The sequence below is a fragment of the Oryctolagus cuniculus genome, chromosome 7 (assembly GCF_051225735.1).
Source record: "Oryctolagus cuniculus isolate XC-2025 breed Fujian yellow rabbit chromosome 7, ASM5122573v1, whole genome shotgun sequence".
Taxonomy (NCBI): domain Eukaryota; kingdom Metazoa; phylum Chordata; class Mammalia; order Lagomorpha; family Leporidae; genus Oryctolagus; species Oryctolagus cuniculus.
In genome coordinates, this window is record NC_142873.1 from 127,642,396 (window position 1) to 127,664,560 (window position 22,165).

The 22,165-nt window shown below is 43.1% G+C and overlaps 1 protein-coding gene across 4 annotated transcripts in view; it reads right to left on the bottom strand.

Annotated features, from left to right (window-relative positions):
* The window catches only part of MAST2 (microtubule associated serine/threonine kinase 2), a 237,707-nt gene that overhangs the window by 162,673 nt on the left and 52,869 nt on the right, over positions 1–22,165 (bottom strand). For all 4 annotated transcript variants that reach the window (XM_051857813.3, XM_051857815.3, XM_051857812.3 and 1 more), the window contains exon 3: positions 18,468–18,610. In XM_051857813.3, the coding sequence (XP_051713773.1) occupies positions 18,468–18,610 (143 nt within the window). The remainder of the gene's footprint in view (positions 1–18,467; positions 18,611–22,165) is intronic.

Genomic DNA, 22,165 nt, shown 5'->3' on the forward strand with positions numbered 1-22,165 from the left:
CCTGGCCATAGCAGAGAGCTGGCCTGGAAGAGGGGCAACCGGGACAGAATCCGGCGCCCCGACCGGGACTAGAACCCGGTGTGCCGGCGCCGCAAGGTGGAGGATTAGCCTATTGAGCCACGGCGCCGGCCTAGATTTTTGCAGCAAAATAAACATCTTTTACTTCTATTTCTCATGAATTTTCTGAAATAACCCCACACTATATGGTTCCAGTCATACAAATTCATGGTTACAAGGAGTTAAAGATAGGGATAGGAGTCCAAATATAAAGGGCATACGTGATATCAAATTGTATATATGAATACAAACACATACAAGGTATACAAAAACCAAATAAGATCTATAATCTAATAAAGTATGGTACAGGGGTTGGTGTTGTGGTGTAGCGGGCTAAGTCACCACCTCTGAAGCAGGCATACCATATGGGTTCTGATTTATGTCCCGGCTGCTCAACTTCCTATCCAGGTCCCTATTAATGCACCTAGGAAAGCAGCGGAAGATGGCCCAAGTGCTTGGGCCCCTTCCATCTATGTGGGAGACCCAAATGGATTTCCTGGCTCCCTGGTTTGGCCTGGTCCAGCCCTGGCCATTGCAGTCATTTGGGGGAGTACACCCAGAGAGGAAGATCTCTCTCTGACTTCGAAATAAATATAATAAATGTTGTGTTTTTTTTTTTAAATATTGTTCTAGTGTCAGTTTCCTGGTTTGATCTTGTATTACAGCTACCCTCATGTAAGATGACTGCATTAGGGAAGGCTGGGTGAAGAGTTCAAAGAAATACATGTACTATTTTTACAACCCTCCATGAAACTGCATTTATTTCAAAATAAAAAATTAAATAAGCAAACAAGACTAAATTTCTACATTCTCCTATTACTGTCTCCCTGTAAATGCACTTTCCTTTATTCCAAAAATGCCCATGCATCCAAGAGACTTCTTTTTTGTTTAGAGCTTTGTGCTCCTTTTGAAAAACAGTCCATTAACTGTTTGCCAGGAGCAATCTCATCTCTGGGCCCTAATTCATTTTAAGCTGAGCTGAAAATTAAGAGAGGTCAAATGGAAAAAAGGAAGTAAGATGCAACCAAAAAATTTACTGCCATTTTAAAAAATCTAGGCAAAAGTTATTAGCAACCACTAGATAGAAAGTCAATAAAATTTTTATACCTTTCATTTACAGTTTATACCACCAAAACAGAAAAAAATCCCACTACCTTTCAGAAGCAAAATATGACTTCTGTATCCCCCTCCTCTTTATATTCTGCTTTTAGAATAGGTTTTGTTTTCCTCCACTATCTTTTTTTTTCTTTTTCTTTTTTTTTCTTTTTTTTTTTTTTTTGACAGGCAGAGTTAGACAGTGAGAGAGAGAGAGAGAGACAGACAGAGAGAAAGGTCTTCCTTTTTCCGTTGGTTCACCCCAAAATGGCCGCTACATCCAGCGCGCTGCCAATCTGAAGTCAGGAGCCAGGTGCTTCCTCCTGGTCTCCCATGCAGGTGCAGGGCCTAAGCACCTGGACCATCGTCCACTGCCCTCTTGGGCCACAGCAGAGAGCTGGACTGGAAGAGGAGCAACCAGGACTAGAACCAGCACCCATATGGGATGCTGGCGCTGTAGGCGGAGGATTAACCTAGTGAGCTCCGCACTGGCCCTAAATAAATATTTTTTAAAAATGAAAAACAGAAAGCATATCCAGTACCTCCTTAGATTCCAAAACCCTTTTAAACAACTGTTAAAGCATTAGACAGAAAATCAGTACAGATAATACACCCTGACCAACATCAACCAACCTGACCTGACATTTGTAGAACACTCACATAAAGGCATAAATATACCCATTCTTTTCAAATGCACATAAGACATTTAGCAAGACAGTTCATTTGCAAGGTCATAAAACAAGAATCAATAAATTTTAAGACTGTATTCACATATGATAAAATAAATGAGAAGTACTAACAATAGATAGGAAAAAACCCCTAACATTTCCTCTGCCATGGAGCTGGAACTGTCTGCCTTGTACTTTTATGTGGCGATGCTTCTTCCTCATCCTCCTCATGCCTGATCACACCCTAAGCAGATTAAAATTAGGATTCCATTTTCTTAGCCTCTTAACTCTTTGTGTCAGGTCTTATTTTCATGTTGTTCTCATTATCTGTGTTCGACTAATGTTATATATGTGCCTACTACCTTAAAGTATTATATTGGGAGCTGTAGGTGCTTAAGAACATAACATAAAAAACTAAGATACACACTTCTTAAGCTGCCTCATCAAGCTCTGTGTTTTCCCCCGTACTTTGTCTAAGCTTAAAATTCTTGCTTTTTTGGGGTCCGGCGCTGTGGCGCAGTGGGTGAACACCCTGGCTTGAAGTGCCAGCATCCCATATGGGCGCCAGTGCAAGACCCGGCTGCTCCACTTATCCAGCTCTCTGCTATGGCCTGGGAAAGCCGTAGAGGATGGCCCAAGTCCTTGGGCCCCTGCACCCGTGTGGGAGACCTGGAAGAGGCTTCTGGCTCCTGGCTTCGGATCAGCGCAGCTCCTGCCATTGTGGTCAACTGGGGAGTGAACCATCAGATGGAAGACCTCTCTCTGCCTCTCCTCTCTCTGTGTAACTCTTTCAAATAAATAAATAAATCTTAAAAAAAAAAATTCTTGCTTTTACTTTTTTCTGCCTTTGAATTTCCGGATGATATTTTATGCTTGTGAATACATTTAACAGTTAACTTTTGCAATTTTTTAAAAATATGGCCTGAGGAGAGAACCTCCACTTTGACTATGACCGTGTCTAAACAAGATAAGAGTCGGAGAACTCAAGGGGCTTCCATAGCCTTGGAAACTCATAACTGGTGCATAGGGAGTTTACTGATGCCATAAACAGGAGTGTCAATTTGTAAAGTCAACAACAGGAGTCACTGTGCACTTACTCCTCATGTAGGATCTCTGTCCTTAACGTGCTGTACACTGAGGCTTAATGCTATAACGAGTACTCAAACAGTATATTTCACTTTGTGTTTCTATATGGGTGCAAACGATTGAAATCTTTACTTAATGTACACTAAACTGATCTTCTGTAAAAAAAAAAAAAAAAAAGAAATTATCAATTCCCAACTTGACTCTCACTGGGATTAAACATGACAATAGGTCTGCTCTGATTTCATCATCATTTAAAAAAAATCATCTATTATTTTTCACTTTATGTTTCTGTGTGGGAGCAAACTGTTGAAATACTTACTTAAGGTATACTAAGCTGATCTTCTGTATATTAAGATAATCGAAAATGAATCTTGATGTGAATGGAAGGGGAGAGGGAGTGGGAAAGGGGAGGGTTGTGGGTGGGAGGGACGGTATAGGGGGGGAAGCCATTGTAACACATGAGTCGTACTTTGGAAATTTATATTCATTAAATAAAAGATAAAAAAAAATAAAAAAAATAAAAATATGGCCTGGGCATTTGGCACAGAAGTTAAGACGCAGCCTGGGATACGTGCATCATGAACTGCAGAGCCTAGATGGCCTCCTGACTTGCTCTTCACTTCTCATCTAGCCTCATGCTATTGTGCACCCCAGAGGCAGTAGATGATTCCTCAAGTACTTGGTTCCTGGCCACCCACTCGAGAGACATTGCATTTCGAGATTTCAGCCTGAATATCCCCTGGCTGTTGCAGGCATTTGGAAAGATCAGTCTCTCTCCCTGTCTCTGGGCCTTTCAAATACAATGACAATTAAGAAATAGTTAAATAAAATAAACTGTTCGAGAATGTCCATATGATACGCCATACTTATGAAACCATTTCTACTTCAAAAAAACATCTTTTAAAGCATATACTCTAGTGTGTGCTTGTGTAAGTACGTATATGTGGCAATCATAACTTATTACTGTGTTAAATGAAGGACTGTAGGAGAAATTGTGACAAGATATTCTGTCAGGGGCAGGTATTGGTTAGCTGCCACTTGTGTTGCCCAAACCCCATTTTGTAATGCCTAGTACTAAAGTCCCAACTATACTTCTGATCCAGCTTCCTGCTAATGCACACCTTGGGGGTAAGCAGGTAACAGCCCAGTGCTTGGGCCCTTGCCACCTATGTGGGAGACCTGGAAGAAGCTCCTGGCTTCCGGCTTCTGGCTTTGGCCTGTTCCAGCCCTGGCTGTTGCAGACATTTGGAGAGTGAACCAACAGATGGAAGGCCTCTCTCTCTCTCTCTCCCTCTCTCTCTGTAACTCTACCTTTCAAATAAAAAATACTAAAAAAAAAAAGGCAAAAAAATCCCCAAAGCAATAGTAGTATCTCTTCCCTCACAAATGGATTAATGCTACTATAGGAATGGCTTGGATGGAGGAATGGAGGGTTCTTGTCCTCTGCTTTCTTCCACGTGAGGACACAGCAAGAAAACCTTCACCAGATGTTGGGCCTTGACTGTTGGATTTTGCAGCCTCCAGAACTGTGAGAAATAAATTTCTATCTCTTACAAATTACACAGTCACGTGTATTTGGTTATAGCAGCACAAAACAAATTAAGGCTGTAACGCTGCAACAAAACACACCAAACACCGGAGTTAAGGGAAAGGCTTACTGTTGGGTGGGGAAAGCCTGATGGGCCAGGGAGAGAGGGCAAGAGAGTAAGAGAGAGTAGAAGAACAAAAGAGAGAGAACAGGTCCTGTTAAACCTTTGCTGGGGGGCAGGCAGGGAAGTCAAAGTAGCAAGTCCCGTTAGGGTAGGGGTGGAGCTGATACCTGTAGTTGGGCTATGAGACTTGGGACCAATGCCTACTCTGCAATGCAGTAACAGGGCCTAAGATGGTGTCCGAGGCATAAATGGCACCACAGATAAGACTGCGCCATTTTACTAAAAAAGGCATCAATCAATTTTACCTGATTTTTAAAATGCCTTTTAAAAACACTGCGGTCACCATTTTTAAAGTAATACACCTTAAATTCTTTACGAATTATCACAAAATGACAAAGTATTTCATAATCCACATTAAAACTCAGCTCTAAAATTATTCAGGCAAAATCATTAGTCTACTCTTTTGCTTCATCCTTAAGGATGATCTTGAGTAAGCACCTAGATTGATAATGTGCCATTCAAATCTCATGAAATATCCCAATTTTTGTTTTAAAATCTCATAAAATATTACTCTTATACCTAGAAAAAGACACTAGGTGGCAACAGAAACATATCCCTCTTACAAAAGAAGAAACAGTGGAAAGGAAAGCAAATCACAAGTTAATAGGCAGTGAATACCATTTATCTAAACTCTTATAATTGGATCGTTTATCTGATACTTTTTTTTTTTTTTTTTTGACAGGCAGAGTGGATAGTGAGAGAGAGAGACAGAGAGAAAGGTCTTCCTTTTGCCGTTGGTTCACCCTCCAATGGCCGCCACGGCCAGCGTGCTGTGGCCTGCGCACCGCGCTGATCTGAAGGCAGGAGCCAGGTACTTATCCTGGTGTCCCATGGGGTGCAGGGCCCAAGCACTTGGGCCATCCTCCACTGCACTCCCTGGCCACAGCAGAAAGCTGGCCTGGAAGAGGGGCAACCGGGACAGAATCCGGCGCCCCGATCAGGACTAGAACCCGGTGTGCCGGCGCCACAAGGCGGAGGATTAGCCTAGTGAGCCGCGGCCTATCAGATACTATTTTCCTTTCACATGCAAATTTTTCAAAAATGTTAGACACAAAGAGACAAGAAAGCCAACTTTCCCACCCACTGGCTCATTCCCTAAATGCCCAAAATGGCTGGGAGGCTGAAGCTCAAATCAAGTTTCTCATGTGGGTGGTAATATCCCAACTACATGAGCCATCACAGTTGCCTCCCAGGGGCTGCACTGGCAGGAAGCTGGAGTCATAAGCCAGAGCCAGGGATAGAAACCAGCCACTCCAGTGCAGGCATCCCAGAAGGTATCTTAACCTCTAAGCCAAATGTACATGCTCCCCTACATTCCTTTTCTTTTGTGACTTAATCCATAATTTTCAGATCCATACCAATAGCTCTAAACTGTACTCTATTGTGAGTGAAATGGTACTGGCTTATCTAAAAGCCATCTCAAGCCCCAACCACTGGCCTTTCCAGGACCCAGCCTGGATTACTAGGTACAAGAAGGAGTCAGGTGACTGAATGGCCCAATCATAGGCAGCAACCCTGCTCCCACTCTAACAGGATTCGCTGCTCCCATTCCCTCACCTCTGCGAGTCTATAACAAGGCCTGCTTTCTGGCCCAGTGTCCCTCTAATTTGCTCTCCCCCTGTAGCCTGTCAAGTTTCCTCCACCCGACAATAAACCTTTCCTTACAGTGTTTGGTGTGTTTTGTGGTAGCCTTTCATATATTACTCTAGACATCTATTTCTAACTCTTAAAAGGATATCTAAGGGCAGCACTGTGGCACAGCAGGTTAAGCCACTGCATGCAGTGCTGGCATCCCATATGGCCAGATTGCTTCACTTCCAATCCAGCTCCCTGCTAATGTACCTGGGAAAGCAGAGGACAGCCCCTTGGCCCTTGGATCCCAAAACCCACATGGGAGACCTGGAAGAAGCTCCTGGCTCCTAGCTTCAGCCTGACCCAGCCCCGGCTGTCATGGCCATTTGGGGAGTGAACCAATAGATGGAAGACCTCTCTCTTTCTCTTTCTCTCTCTCTCTCTCTCTGCCTCTCCCTTTCTTTCTCTAACTCTGCCTTTCAAATAAATAAAATAAATCTTTAAAGAAAAAAAAAAAGGGGGGGGGGGCTGGCGCTCACTTGGCTAATCCTCCGCCTGCAGCGCCGGCACCCCGGGGTTCTAGTCTCGGTCAGGGTGCAGGATTCTGTCCCGGTTGCTCCTCTTCCAGTCCAGCTCTCTGCTGCGGCCCGGGAAGGCAGTGGAGGATGGCCCAAGTGCTTGGGTCCCTGCACCCGTATGGGAGACCAGGAAGAAGCACCTGGCTCCTGGCTTTGCATGGGCCATCTGGGGGGTGAACCAATGGAAAAGGAAGACCTTTCTCTCTGTCTCTTTCTCTCTCACTAACTCTGCCTGTAAAAAAAAAGGGGGGGGAGGGTATCTAACAATTGGTTATCTACATGCAAAAGAATGAAGTTAGGCCCATTACCTCATACTATACATATAATTGACTCAAAACGGATCATATATTCACAATAAGGCTAAAACCATAAAACTCACAGAAGAAAACAGGTATTTGTAAATATTCATGACCTTGGATCTGGCAAAGTAATTTTAGATATGTCAGCAAAAGGACAAGCAATAAAAGAAAAAATAGATAAATAAGGCTTCATGAAGATTTAAAATTGGCACTGTGGCATGGAGAGTAAAGCAGCCGCCTGTGACACCAGCATCCCATATGGGTGCCAGTTCATGTCCCAGCTGTTCCATTTCTGATCCTGCTAATGGCCTGGGAAAAGCAGTGAAAGATGGCCCAAGTGACTGGTCCCTGACATCTACATGGGAAGCCCTGATGAAGCTCCTGGCTCCTGGCTTTGGTCTGGCCCAGCCCTGGATGTTGCAGGTACCTGGGGAGTAAAGCAGCAGATAGAAGATCGATCTCTCTCTCTCTCTCTCTCTCTCTCTCTGTAGCTCTTTCAAAATAAGTAAATAAATCTTTTAAAAAAAAAGATTTAAAATGTTTATGTATCAAAGGACATTATAAAGAAAGATAACAGAATGAGAGAAAAATATTTGCAAATCATATACTGTTCAGAATCCAGAATAGCTAAATAACTAATATAACAAAAAGACAAATACAAGTGAAAAGGGGCAAGGATGTGAATAGACATTTCTCAAAAGTATATAAATAGCCAGAAAACACAGGAAAATATGTTCAATTTCATGTCCTTGATGGAGCAAGGACAAAAACCAACCCCTTGCATTCTTTCTCAACCAGCTCAACCCCACCCCCTGCATTCTTCCCCCCACCCCCACCCTCAGCATTCTAACCCAACCAACCAGCCTGCAGAAAGGAAGGCCTGCCAAGTTTAAAAAGCTGCACAAACCAGCTCAGCCCCACCTAACACCCTCCCATCATGACCCTCAGCAGCCCTATACATAAGCTTTACTACATGTTGGCCTGTGTGTGCGCTGAGAGTTAAGCCACCTCTCAGGTTTATTCTCTGAATAAACTTGCTCCTGCTGTGAGTTTCTATCTTGCCTCTTTGTCCTGCTCTTCCTTCCTTATAGTCATTAGGAAACTGCAAATCACAATGAGGTGTCACTTCATTCCCACCAATATAGTATAATTTAAAAAATTTGGTCTAGTAGTTCAGATACCAGTTAAGACTCCTGAATCCCATACTGGAGTTCCTGGGTTCAATACTCAGCTCCACTCCTGGCTCCAGCTTCCTGCTAATGGGAATCGTGGGAAGCAGCAGTGATGGTTCAAGTAACTGGGTCTATGTCAACCTCAGGTGGATCTGGATTGAGTTCCAGGCTACTGGCTTCAGCCCCAGAAGGGGGCCTCTTAGAGACATTTAGGGAGTGAATCAGCAGATGGGAACTATCTCTCTGCCTCTCAAGTAAATTTTAAATAAAGTTTTAATGGGAGATAACAAGTTTTAACAAAGATATGGAGAAGTCAGAACCTTGTACATTGCTGAAAAATAGTTTAGTGATTCCTCAGAAAGTTAAAGATAGATTACCATATAGACCTGCAATTTTATCCCTTCACATATACTCTAAAGAACTGAAAACAGGCATTTAAGCACATGGTAGGTCCACAACAGTGCTAATCACAGTACACCAAAGGTGAAACAGATAAAATGGTCATCAACAGATAAATTTAAAAATTGTGTTGAATATATACAATGGGATATATTCAACCACAAAAAGGAATGAAGTGCCAATACATGCTAGAATGTGAGAATTCAAACATAATGCTAAATGAAAAAACACAAAAGGCCACCTAATGTATAATTTATAGGCATGAAATATTCAGAGTCAATAAACCCAGAAGCAAAATGCATGTTAGTGATTCCCAGGGATTGGATAGAAGGAGAAATGAAAAGAAAGGATTTAATGGGTAAAGGATTTTAATCTGGAATAACAGAAAGGTTTTGTAACTAGACAGACTGCACAACATGGAAAAGGAGGCAAAAACTATGCATTGATTTTTTTTTGGGGGGGGGGGACAGGCAGAGTTAGACAGTGAGAGAGAGACAGAGAGAAAGGTTGTTTTATTTCCATTGGTTAACCCCCCAAGTGGCGCGTTGCAGCTGGCGCTCTGCGCGGATCCGAAGCCAGGAGCCAGGTGCTTCCTCCCAGTCTCCCATGCAGGTGCAGGGCCCAAGGACCTGGGCCATCCTCCACTGCACTCCCAGGCCACAGCAGAGAGCTGGCCTGGAAGAGGAGCAACCGGAACAGAATCCAGCACCCCGACCGGGACTAGAACCCGGTGTGCCGGCGCCGCTAGGCGGAGGATTAGCCTAGTGAGCCATGGCGCCAGCCTGATTTTTAATAATTCTCCAAAATAAACTTACCTTTCAATTCTATTTTTCCACTAAATTTTTAAAGTATCTTTGTAGTTGTTGGACTCATGCTGTATCGTCTAGGGAATTACAAGAAAAAGTCTGTACATGTTCAGTACAGATGCCAGCATTCAAGGTCTAACTACAAAGGACATGAAGGAGAGGTAAAGTGAACGATGGTCAAATGGTAGGTGCTAGAGAGAGGTTGAGGATGTGAAATGTCATGGCAGGGTGTGCCAATACATCATTTCATTCACATGGATTCAATACAGGGTTAAGGTGTGCAGTGGGGCTGGTGCCGTGGCATAGTAGGTAAAGCCACCACCTACAGTGCCAGCATCCAATATGGCCACTGGTTCAAGTCCTGGCTGCTCCACTTTTGATCCAGCTCTCTGCTATGGCCTAGGAAAGCAGTGGAAGATGGCCCATCTCTCTCTCTCTCTCTCTCTCTCTCTCTCTCTCTGCCTCTCTATAACTCTGCCTTTCAAATAAATAAATCTTGAAAAAAAAAAAAGAAAAGAAAAAAGGAGTGCAGCAAATTCAAATTTGCTCTTTGGAACTTTCCGGAAATTTCTTCTCCAAATATTTTCAGTCCTTGGTTTAATCCACAAATGCAGACCCCAGATACAGAGGGCAAATTATAATTGGATTCAAGTCTAAAGATGCAATTCTTTTACAAATTCATAATAAAATACTCAATTTTTTAAACCAGCAAAGAATCTGAAGACATTTCTTCAAAGAAAATATACAGATATCCAATAAACACATGAAAAGATGTTCAACATCATTAATTATGAAGGAGATGAAGATCAAAACCAAACCACGCCACTTCACATTCACAAGGTTAGTTAAAATCAAAAAGAAAAGTGTTGGTAAGTAAGTGGAAAAAATCAGTTTATCAAACAATTAATACAGATCTGTCATATGACCCAGCAGTATACCCAGGAGAAATAAAAAAACATGCCATACAAAAATTTTACTCAAAGGCCGGCGCCGCGGCTCACTAGGCTAATCCTCCGCCTAGCGGCGCCGGCACACCGGGTTCTAGTCCCGGTAGGGGCGCCGGATTCTGTCCCGGTTGCCCCTCTTCCAGGCCAGCCCTCTGCTGTGGCCAGGGAGTGCAGTGGAGGATGGCCCAGGTGCTTGGGCCCTGCACCCCATGGGAGACCAGGAAAAGCACCTGGCTCCTGGCTCCTGCCATCGGATCAGCGCGGTGCGCCGGCCGCAGCGCGCTGGCCGCGGCGGCCATTGGAGGGTGAACCAACGGCAAAGGAAGACCTTTCTCTCTGTCTCTCTCTCTCACTGTCCACTCTGCCTGTCAAAAAAAAAAAAAAAAAAAAAATTTTTTTACTCAAGTTTTCACAGCAGCATTATTCATAATAGCCACAAGCCAGAGCAACCCAAATGTCCATCAACTGACAAACAGAAAAATAAAATGTTATATATTCACACATTAGAATATGAGGGTACTTCAAAAAGCTCATGGAAAATAGAATTACAAGATAGTTTATTTTGATGCAAAACACTTAAAATCCATGCATAAAAATCCATGTCAAAATATATATTTTCCACAAATTTTTTTGCAGACTTCTAAATATATGATTTCAAAATTTTGCACCAACATGAACTTATCTTTTAATTCTATTTTTCTACAAACTTTTTGAAGTACCCTCATATTATTAAGCAATAAAGAGGAAAGAAGTACTGATGATGTCCTAAAACTGACTATAATGATGGCTGTACATATCTGTGAACTGTATACTGGGTGAATTGGGAGGAGGCAGAATAAGATGGCAGCTGAGTAAGACAGTCCAGGAATCCTTTCCCCATAGACACCAATTTGCACAGCTATTTATGGATATACCAATTTCACAATAGGTAAGGAAGTCAGTATTGGGTTTCAGTATAATAAGAAAAAACCAAAATAATGAGAGTTGCAGGGTCACTCCTCCCCCACTTCCAAGTAGCACAGCTCCACAGCTCCCATCTGGGAAAGGGAAAGAGAATTAGGTCTAGATCATAAACTTAAAACCTAGTAGCAGGTCCTCCCCTGCCCCCATGCCAATACCTACAGACTGACCCTATGGACCCTCCTGAACCAAGTAGTCAAGAGAGGGCCTCCAGCACCCCTTCCCCTACCTCCCTCAGACATCTGAACAAGACTGCAGCAGCTGGGGAGTAGGGTGACAAAGTCATACAGGATATTGCCTTAGAGCTCACGCCCGGCCTGCCAAGGTGAGACCTGGTACCAAATAAAGGCTAAAGGCCTCTCTACCCATGGCCAGCACTCAGAGCCTCAAGCAGTTCATTTCTGAAGACGCTATGGCAGCTTTGGGACAAACCTGGGACAGGGCATACCCTAGTGCTAAAAAAGCTGCAACATACTAACAGTTGACTTTTGGAGACCTCAGCTTAGGGCACCATCTAGTGCTAATAGACCTGAAGTGTCGATAGGTTCAGAAAATAAGCAGACTAAAACGTAGGCACACAAAAAAAAAAAAAAAAAAAAAAAAAAAAGTAGGCACAACGTCAGATTATGAAAACTGAAAAAAATTCCTAATCATTCAATGTGCAGATGACAACAAGCATCAAAAACCTTCAGGAAACCATGACCTCACCTAACGAACAAAATAAAGCGTCAGACACCAATAAGAGTAACAAACAAATGCAGACTTTTCAGACACAAGATATAAAATAGCTCTTTTAAGAAGGCTTGGGGCCGGCGAAGCGGCTCAATAGGCTAATCCTCCACCTAGCGGCGCGGGCACACAGGGTTCTAGTCCCGGTCAGGGAGCCGGATTCTGTCCCAGTTGCCCCTCTTCCAGGCCAACTCTCTGCTGTGGCCCGGGAAGGCAGTGGAGGATGGCCCAAGTATTTGGGCCCTGCACCCCATGGGAGACCAGGAAAAGCACCTGGCTCCTGCTATCGGATCAGCGCGGTGCGCCGGCTGCAGCATATCAGCCGCGGCGGCCATTGGAGGGTGAACCAACGGCAAAGGAAGACCTTTCTCTCTGTCTCTCTCTGTCACTATCCACTCTGCCTGTCAAAAAAAAAAAAAAAAAAGAAAAGAAAAGAAAAGAAAACTTCGTTCAGGAAAACAGAAATGATCCATTACTTTAACAGAGAAACATAATAGAGATAGGTGTAATTTTTGAAAAACAAACTGAATAAAATTAAACTTGAACAAAATTAAAAATACAATGGAAGGTACTGATAGCAGAATAGATCAAACCTAAGAAAGAATCAGTGACCTTAAGTACAGGCTATCTGAAATTACACAAAGAACAAAAGAGCAAAGAATGAAGAGAAATAAAGAAAGCTTACAGGAACTTTGGGACAGCATTAGAAGCACAAATACCCAAGTTATTGAGGTTCAAAGAAAGACTTGAGAAAGTGAAAGGAGTAGAAAATATATTCAAAGGTATAATAATCAGTACTGAAGGGGAAAAACTACCAAACAAGAATATTACCCTCAGCAAAGCTATTCTTTAGATGTGATGGCAAGAAAAAGCCATTGCCAGACACACAAAAGCTGAGAAAATTTATCACCACCAGATCTGTCATACAAGATATGCTAAAGAGATTTCTTCAAACTGAAAGAGATACTAACAAGTAAAAAGAAAATATGAGAAGATGGAAAAACCATGAATATAAACAGTCCAGAAATAAACCCATGCATCCACAACTACTTGATGTTCAACAAAAAGACTAAGAACACACATGGAGAAAGGACAGTCTTTTCTTTTTTTTTTATTTTTTTATTTTTTTTTAAACTTTTATTTAATGAATATAAATTTCCAAAGTACGACTTATGGATTACAATGGCTTCCCCCTGATACCGTCCCTCCCACCCACAACCCTCCCCTTTCCCACTCCCTCTCCCCTTCCATTCACATCAAGATTCATTTTCGATTATCTCAATATACAGAAGATCAGCTTAGTATACATTAAGTAAGGATTTCAACAGTTTGCTCCCACACAGAAACATAAAGTGAAAAATAATAGATGATTTTTTTTTTAATGATGATGAAATCAGAGCAGACCTATTGTCATGTTTAATCCCAGTGAGAGTCAAGTTGGGAATTGATAATTTCTTTTTTTTTTTTACAGAGGATCAGTTTAGTATGCATTAAGTAAGGATTTCAACAGTTTGCACCCCCATAGAAACACAAAGTGAAATATATTGTTTGAGTACTCGTTATAGCATTAAATCTCAATGCACAGCACATTAAGGACAGAGATCCTACATGAGGAGTAAGTGCACAGTGACTCCTGTTGTTGACTTTACCAATTGACACTCCTGTCTATGGCATCAGTAATCTCCCCATGCTCCAGTCATGAGTTTCCAAGGCTATGGAAGCCCTCTGAGTTCTCCGACTCTTATCTTGTTTAGACAAGGTCATAGTCAAAGTGGAGGTTCTCTCCTCCCTTCAGAGAAAGGTACCTCCTTCTTTGATGACCTGTTCTTTCCACTGGGATCTCACTCACAGAGATCTTTTGCCAGAGTGTCTTGGCTTTCCATGCCTGAAATACTCTCATGGGCTTTTCAGCCAGATCCGAATGCCTTTAGGGCTGATTCTGAGGCCAGAGTGCTATTTAGGACATCTGCCATTCTATGAGTCTGCTGAGTATCTCACTTCCCATGTTGGATCACTCTCGCCTTTATTTACTCCATCGGTTAGCGTTAGCAGGTTCTAGACTTGTCTATGTGCTCCCTTTGACTCCCAGTCCCTCCACCATGACCAACTGTGAACTGAAATTGATCACCTGGAACAGTGAGATGGCATTGGTACATGCCACCTCGATGGGATTGAATTGGAATCCCCTGGTATGCTTCCAACTCCACCACTTGGGGCAAGTCCACCTGAGCATGTCCCAAATTATACATCTCTTCCCTCTCCCATTCCCACTCCCATGTTCAACAGGGATCACATTTCAGTTAATTTTCAACACTTAAGAATAACTGTGCATCAATTACAGAACTAAATCAGTCATATTAAGTAGAACAGATAAAAAAAACTACTAAGAGGGATAATGTATTAAGTTGTTCATTAACAGTCAGGGCTATGCTGATCAAGCCACCGTTTCCCATAGTGTCCACCTCACTCCAACAGGTTTCCCTCTTGGTGTCCAGTCAGTCGTCACCGATTAGGGAGAACATATGGTATTTGTCCCTTTGGGACTGGCTTATTTCACTCAGCATGATGTGTTCCAGATTCCTCCATTTTGTTGCAAATGACTGGATTTCGTTGTTTCTTACTGCGGTATAGTATTCTAAAGAGTACATATCCCATTTGACAGGCAGAGTGGACAGTGAGAGAGAGAGAGACAGAGAGAAAGGTCTTCCTTTGCCATTGGTTCACCCTCCAATGGCTGCCGTGGCCGGCACGCTGCGCTGATCCGATGGCAGGAGCCAGGAGCCAGGTGCTTTTCCTGGTCTCCCATGGGGTGCAGGGCCCAAGCACCTGGGCCATCCTCCACTGCACTCCCTGGCCACAGCAGAGAGCTGGCCTGGAAGAGGGGCAACCGGGACAGAATCCGGCGCCCCGACTGGGACTAGAACCCGGTGTGCCGGCGCCGCAAGGCGGAGGATTAGCCTAGTGAGCCACGGCGCCGGCCAAAGGACAGTCTTTTCAATGAATGGTGCCAGGAAAATTGAATATCCACGTACAAAGAAATGTATCTATATTCCTACCTTTCACCATACACAAAAGTCGACTCAAGATGGAATAAGGAACTGAACGGAGACAAACAGAGGAAATACTTCAGGACACTAAAATGAACAACGATTTTATGGATAAGACCCCAAAGGCACAGGAAACAGAAGCAAAAATAGACATATAAGATTTCATGGAGGGGCCGGCACTGTAGCATAGCGGGTTAAAGCCCTGGCCTGAAGCGCCGGCGCTGGCATCCGATATGGGCACTGGTTCTAGTCTCAGCTACTCCTCTTCTGATCCAGCTCTCTGCTATGGCCTGGGAAAGCAGTGGAAGATGGCCCAAGTCCTTAGGCCCTTGCACCCACATGGGAGACCCAGAAGAAGCTCCTGGCTTCCTGACTTCGGATCAGCCCAGCTCCGGCCATTCCGGCCATTGCAGCCATCTGGGGAGTGAACCACCTCTCTCTGTCTCTGCCTCTCTCTGTAACTCTGTCTTTGAAATAAATAAGAACAAAAAAAAATGAAAGATTTCATGGAATTGAGAGGCCCCTGGCACAGTGAAGGAAACAATGAATAGAAAGCAGAGAATAAAAGGAAATATTTGCAGGGGGCAAGGAGTTGATGGCCAGAATGTATGAGGAACTCAATAGCACAAAAATAAGTAATCAAAGTATAAAATAGGCAATAGACCTGAATAGAAAATTTTCAAGGGAAGACATACATATGGCCAGTGGGCACATAAAAAAATGCTCAACACTAGTTATCAGGGAGCTGCAGATGAGAACCAACTGAGATATCATTTTACTCCAGTTAGAAAGGCTATTATCAAGAAACACAAAGTATAACAAGAGAAAAACAGAAGAAAAAAGATAGCAAGACCTGGCAAGGAGGTGGAAAAAGGAGAACCCATGTATACTCTTGGTGAAAATATAAAACAATACAACTATTAATGGAAGACAGTAGGAAAGTTTCTAAAAAACTTAAAATAGAACAAGTATATGGTGAGTGTACCAGTAGATGGGGGCTGGCTGGCTGGCTGGCTGGCGTGCTTTCCTCCTTGCTAGCTATCTATCTACATTTATCTGTCTCTCAAATAAATAAATAAAAATAAACTGTAAAAAATTTCAGAAATACAATCAACCCACCATATCATGGGTTGCACATTTGTGAACTACATCTGTACTAAAGATGTAGAGATTTTTTTCCTTGTCATTATTCCCTAAACAACACAGTATAACAACTATTTACATAGCATTCACATTGTGTTAGGTATTTTAATTAATTTAGAGATGATTCAAATTATAGAGGAAGATGGACATACGTTATATGCACATACTATTGTCATTTTATGTAAGGAACTTGAACATCTACATATTTGTGTAATCACAGGATGCCCCAGAACAAATCCCATGGATAATGAGGGATGACTTACTGATTCGATTTCACTTGGCCTAGAGTAGGCCTCCAGAAACCTCAGTCTAGGAATCACTTCTACAACATACTACCTTAAAATGAAACATTCAGCTTTACCTGAATGGCAGTAGTTCTAGAAGGGGTAAAGGATTAAGAATAACACTTTAAAGAAAACACACACGCCTGGGACTACTCTCTAATCCTGGGATCAAGACTTCCATGAGGGTACATGTATTTATATTTATATTTATATTTATATTTATATGTTCCAGAAAATAAAAGAGGTTGGTGGGGTTAGACTCCAATACACATGTTGGGATCAAGTAGGTAAATCGGAATATGGTCTTCATATTAGAGGCCACTATAAAACTAATGTTAAACTTTCTGGATCTTATAACATACAGTTATTTAAGAGACTGTTCTTGATTTCAGGAGAAATAATTAAAGATAAGATGTCATAACATTTGTGAATTGTTCCAAAATGTTTCAGGAAAAAATAATACACACAGATAAATATGGTAAAATGTTTACCAACTGGCCAATCTAAGCAAAGCTTATATGGGTATTTATTATACTATTCTTTCACTTTTTCTAAATGTTTGAAACTTTCAGACTAAGAAGCTGGGAAGGAAGAATTTACACAAGTGATACTTATTCTAACATCCTTATTCACAAACTTCAGGTAATACTGGGAAATCCTTTGATGGAAAGATTAATTCCTCATAAACTACATACAGACATTCTCCCCGTTAACCTTACTCTTCTGGATGAAAAAAATGCACAGTTTCTATTCCACATGCTGACCCAAAAGGTTTACAATCCGAAAGTGCACTGAGATCATATTTTAACAGAAACAATTTTCTGTTTTTGATCCTGCAAGTTTCTAGTATGCCTCATCCTAAGAACAGAGGGAAGAATATGACATCAGCAGAAGGTCAATGAGTGCCTCAGGCAGAGGCAGAGCCACTGAGGGTAAAAGGGTAAAAGACACCCAATAAGAGACAGAAAACCACCTTTCCAGACTACACAGCCTAACCTTTCCAAGGCTCTCTCATAAAAATCCCTTGCAAAGAAAAAACACATTTTTTTCACCCATTATATGAAGGCACTTTTAAAAGTCTATGGGAAATAAGTATCATGAGAAAAAAACATGTAAGAATTTCACAATTTTCTGCACCAATATAAACTCATCTTTTAATTCTATTTTTGAAGCATCCTCATGTACGTAAGCAGCCACCATGTACCAATCATGTTCCCTATTCTCATACACTAAGTATGTACACCACTGAACTGTATTCAGAAGCAACTCAGCCTTAAAGATTTACAATCATTTCTGTAAAAAGAAGGTTCTTTTTTTTTTTTTTTTTTTTTGACAGGCAGAGTGGACAGTGAGAGAGAGAGACAGAGAGAAAGGTCTTCCTTTGCCATTGGTTCACCCTCCAATGGCCGCCGCTGCAGCCGGCGCACCGCGCTGATCCGATGGCAGGAGCCAGGAGCCAGGTGCTTTTCCTGGTCTCCCATGGGGTGCAGGGCCCAAGCACCTGGGCCATCCTCCACTGCACTCCCTGGCCACAGCAGAGAGCTGGCCTGGAAGAGGGGCAACCGGGACAGAATCCGGCGCCCTGACCGGGACTAGAACCCGGTGTGCCGGCGCCGCAAGGTGGAGGATTAGCCTATTGAGCCACGGCGCCGGCCTAAAAGAAGGTTCTTTCCCAGGAAATTCATTCATTAAAGATACAGGTCATATTGAATATATTGAATATTTTTCTTGACCCTCGTGACACTGATAGCAGGAGAACAATCAGGATATATTCAATTAAAATTCTATTCCTTTTCTATACTTCGAGAAATTAAACTTCCTATATCCTAAAAAGAAAATAACAGATGTAGCAATGACAGATGATAATCAAGGATTTGTCCACAGAGCACGTCACCATCTTCACTAACACTTACCAGGCCAGCAGTAAGAGAAGGTGCAGACTGTCCAAGGGACTGGTTTCTCATTCGGACCAGGTTTGACGCTTCTCCTGAAGACTGCCACGTCACCTGTCCCACGCTGCTATGTACACTGCTGGACAAAGGGAGCAGCTGCTTACCTTCAAACACAAGGTTTAGAATACATGTAAGTATTTCTTGGTAAATGAATGAAAAAACACAAATGTAATGATATCTAGTGGATAAAATTCCACTGATACAAAGTACAGTGCTTCCATATCCACTGAGAAACACAGTCTTTCAAGTTTCAACTATCTTGGTGGTGGTGAGAATTTTAAGTGGAATACTGAAACAAATGTACTATTTTAAGTTCTCTAATATTTACCATCATGACAGCATCCCACCCTGACACTCAACCTTGCAGTCCAGAAGTTTCTCACTCCTTTCCAGACAACTTCGGGTCTCACCAACTCAACTCAACGTGAGTGGTGTTGCCAAGTACTCTCATAGACAATCTGGTCTTCAGGATTCCAAAAGACAAACACCGCTCTTTCTGGGCATCAAGGGCCCAGTCCAGCTTGACAGACTCTATTAATCTCACTGGAAACCTACAAAAAAGTCGTTTATAAAGACTGTCAAGGGCCAGGGCTGTGGATAAGTAGGTTAAGCCTCTACTTGGGGTGCCAGCATCCCATATGGCCACTGGTTGGAGTCCCGGCTGTTCCACTTCTGATCCAGCTCCCTGCCAATGGCCTGGAAAAGCAGTGGAAGATGTCCCAAGTCCTTGGGCCCCTGCACTGTTGTGGGAGACCTGGATAAGTTCCTGGCTCCTGGCTTCAGATGGGTGCAGCTCAAGCTGTTGCAGCTATTTGGGTAGTGAACCAGCGGACGAAAGACTTCTCTCAGGACCACCGCTGTGGCGTAGCAGGTAAAGGCCCCGCCTGCAGTGCAGGCATCCCATATGGGCATTGGTTCAAGTCCTGGCTGCTCCACTTCCGAGCCAGCTCTCTGCTATGGCCTGGGAAAGCAGTAGAAGATGGCCCAAGTCCTTGGGCCCTTGTACTTGCTTGGGAGACCAGAAGAAGCTCCTGGCTCCTGGCTTCAGAATGGCGCAGCTCCAGCCGTGCAGCCAATTGAGGAGTGAGCCAGCAGATCGAAGACCTCTCTCTCTCCCTCTCCCTCCCGCCCTTTCTCTCTCTCTCTCTCTCTCTGCCTCTCCTTCTCTGTGTAACTATTTCAAATAAATAAATAAATCTTTAAAAAAAAAAAAAAAAAGACTTCTCTCTCTGCCTCTCCCTCTCTCTGTAACTCAGCCTCTCAAATATACCAAAAAAATTTCAACCAAAAAAAAAAAAGAGAGAGAGAGAGAAAACAAGACTATCTGGGCCAGCATCACGGCACACAGCAGGCTGAGCTGCTGCTAACGATGTGGTACCTCATACAGGAGCAGTAGTTTGAGTCCCAGCTGCTCTACTTCCAATCCAGCTCCCTGGTAATGGCCTGAGAAAATCAGCAGAAAATGGCCTACATGCTTGAGCCCCTGCATACCTGGGAGACCCTGATGGAGTTCCAGACTCCTGGCTTTGGCCTGGCCCTGCACTGCCTGTTGTGGCCATTTGAGAAGTGAACCAGTGCATGGAAGGTCTTGCTGTCTTTCTGTACTCTCCCTTTCCATGTCACTCTGACTTTCAAAACAAATAAATAAATCTTAAAAAAAAAAAAAAAAACTAAGACAAACACTTTTGGCATAATAGTATCTTCTTGGCCTCATCTTCCATTCTTCCATACCCATTTACCCACTCAACTTCAGTAGCATGCCCTGTACTTCATCTGGCTTTATCTTCATTATCCAATCCATTCCAAAATCTTTCCTATGCCTTGCAAAATCTTAGGTATGGAAATGTTCATTGCAGTAAAGATGTGAAGAAAACAGTTTTTGCAGTTTTTTGTTTTTGTTGCAAAGGAAATATGATATATCCCTTTTGAAGAACAACTTAAGAAAACAAAATATAAAAGAAAACATAAAGGAAAGTAAACATTAAGAAGGACTTCATGGGGCTGGCACTGTGGTGTAGCAGGTAAAGTTGTCATCTGTGGTGCTATCATCCCATATGGGTACCAGTTCACGTCCCAGTTGCTCCTCTTCCAATCTAGCTACCTGCTGATTCACCTGGGAAAGCAGAAAACGGCTCAAGTCCTTAGGCCCTTGCACTCATGTGGGAGATCCAGAGGGAGCTCCTGGCCCCAGGCTTCGGACCTTCCTGGCTCCAGCCATTCCATTATGGCCATTTGGGGGAGTGAATCAAGGGATGAAAGATCTCTCTTCCTGCCTCTCCCTCTCCATCACCTACCTCTCTCTCTCTCTCTCTCTCTCTTCCTCCCTTCCTCCCTCCCATCCTCCTCTCCTCCTTCCCTCTGTAACTCTGCCTTTCAAATAAATAAATAAATCGTAAAAAAAAAAGGACTTCACCTTGATATCATGCATTTTTTTAAAGATTTATTTATTTGAAAGGCAGAGTTACAGAGAGGCAGAGGCAGAGAGAAAGGTCTTCCATCCACTGGTTCACCCCCACATGGCCGCAATGGCTAGAGCTGCGCGGATCTGAAGCCAGAAGCCAAGAACTTCTTCCAGGTTGCCCATGTGGGTGCAGGGGCCCAAGGATTTGGGCCATCCTCTACTGCTTTCCCAGGCCATAACAGAGAGCTGGATAGCAAGAGGAGCAGCCAGGACTTGAACCAGTGCCCATATGGGATGCCAGCACTGCAGGCAGTGGCTTAACCTGCTACGCCACAGCACCAGCCCACCCCTGTGCATGTTGTCATACTCAAAATTTTTTATAGGGTCAGGCGTTGTAGTGCAACAGGTTACGCCATCACCCTCATCCCATGTCTGTGACAGAGTGCAGGTTGAGTTCTGGCTCCTGTGCCTCCAATACAGCTCCCTGCTAACGTACCTGGGAGCAAAAACGGATGATGGCCCAAGTACTTGGGTCCCTGCCATCCACATGGGAAACTTGGATGGAGTTCCAGGCTGCTGGCTTTGGTCTGGCCCAGCCCCAACTGTTATAGTCATTTGGAGAGTAAACCAGTAGATGGAAGCGTGTATACTCTTTCTCCCTCTGTCTCTCTCTGTCACTCTGCCTTTCAAATAAATGAATCTTCTTTAAAAACAATTTGTATAGCCAACTTGTTGTACTTGGTAATCAAAAAAATATTTTAAAAATATAGTTACTGCTCAAGTTTCCCTTCATATGTTCCCTTTACTGGGAAACTTTAAATAAAGCGCTCCACAAAAATAGTAATGATGATAATGATGGTTCTCTACTTAAAACCTCCAGAAACCCAGAGTAGATTCTGCCTGTATTCTTTCCACAAACATATGGTTTTCTGGATAGCTTGCCTGCTCCTCACCTATAGGGTCTAAAAGTTCTGCATGAAGGATCTCTGTGAGTGAGACCCCAGTGGAAAGAAGGGGCCATCAAAAAAGGAAGTACTTTTCTCTGAAGGGAGGAGAGATCTTCTACTTTGCTTATGGCCCTGTCTAAATACTGACAGAGTTTGTGGACTCAAAAGGCTTCCATAGCCTTGACAGCCCAGGTCAAGAGCATCAGGTGATCACTGACATCAATAATAAGAGTGTTATTGTTAAATCAACAACAGGAGTCATTGTGCACTTACTCCCCATGTAGGACCCTGTCCTTAATGAGTTGTACTAT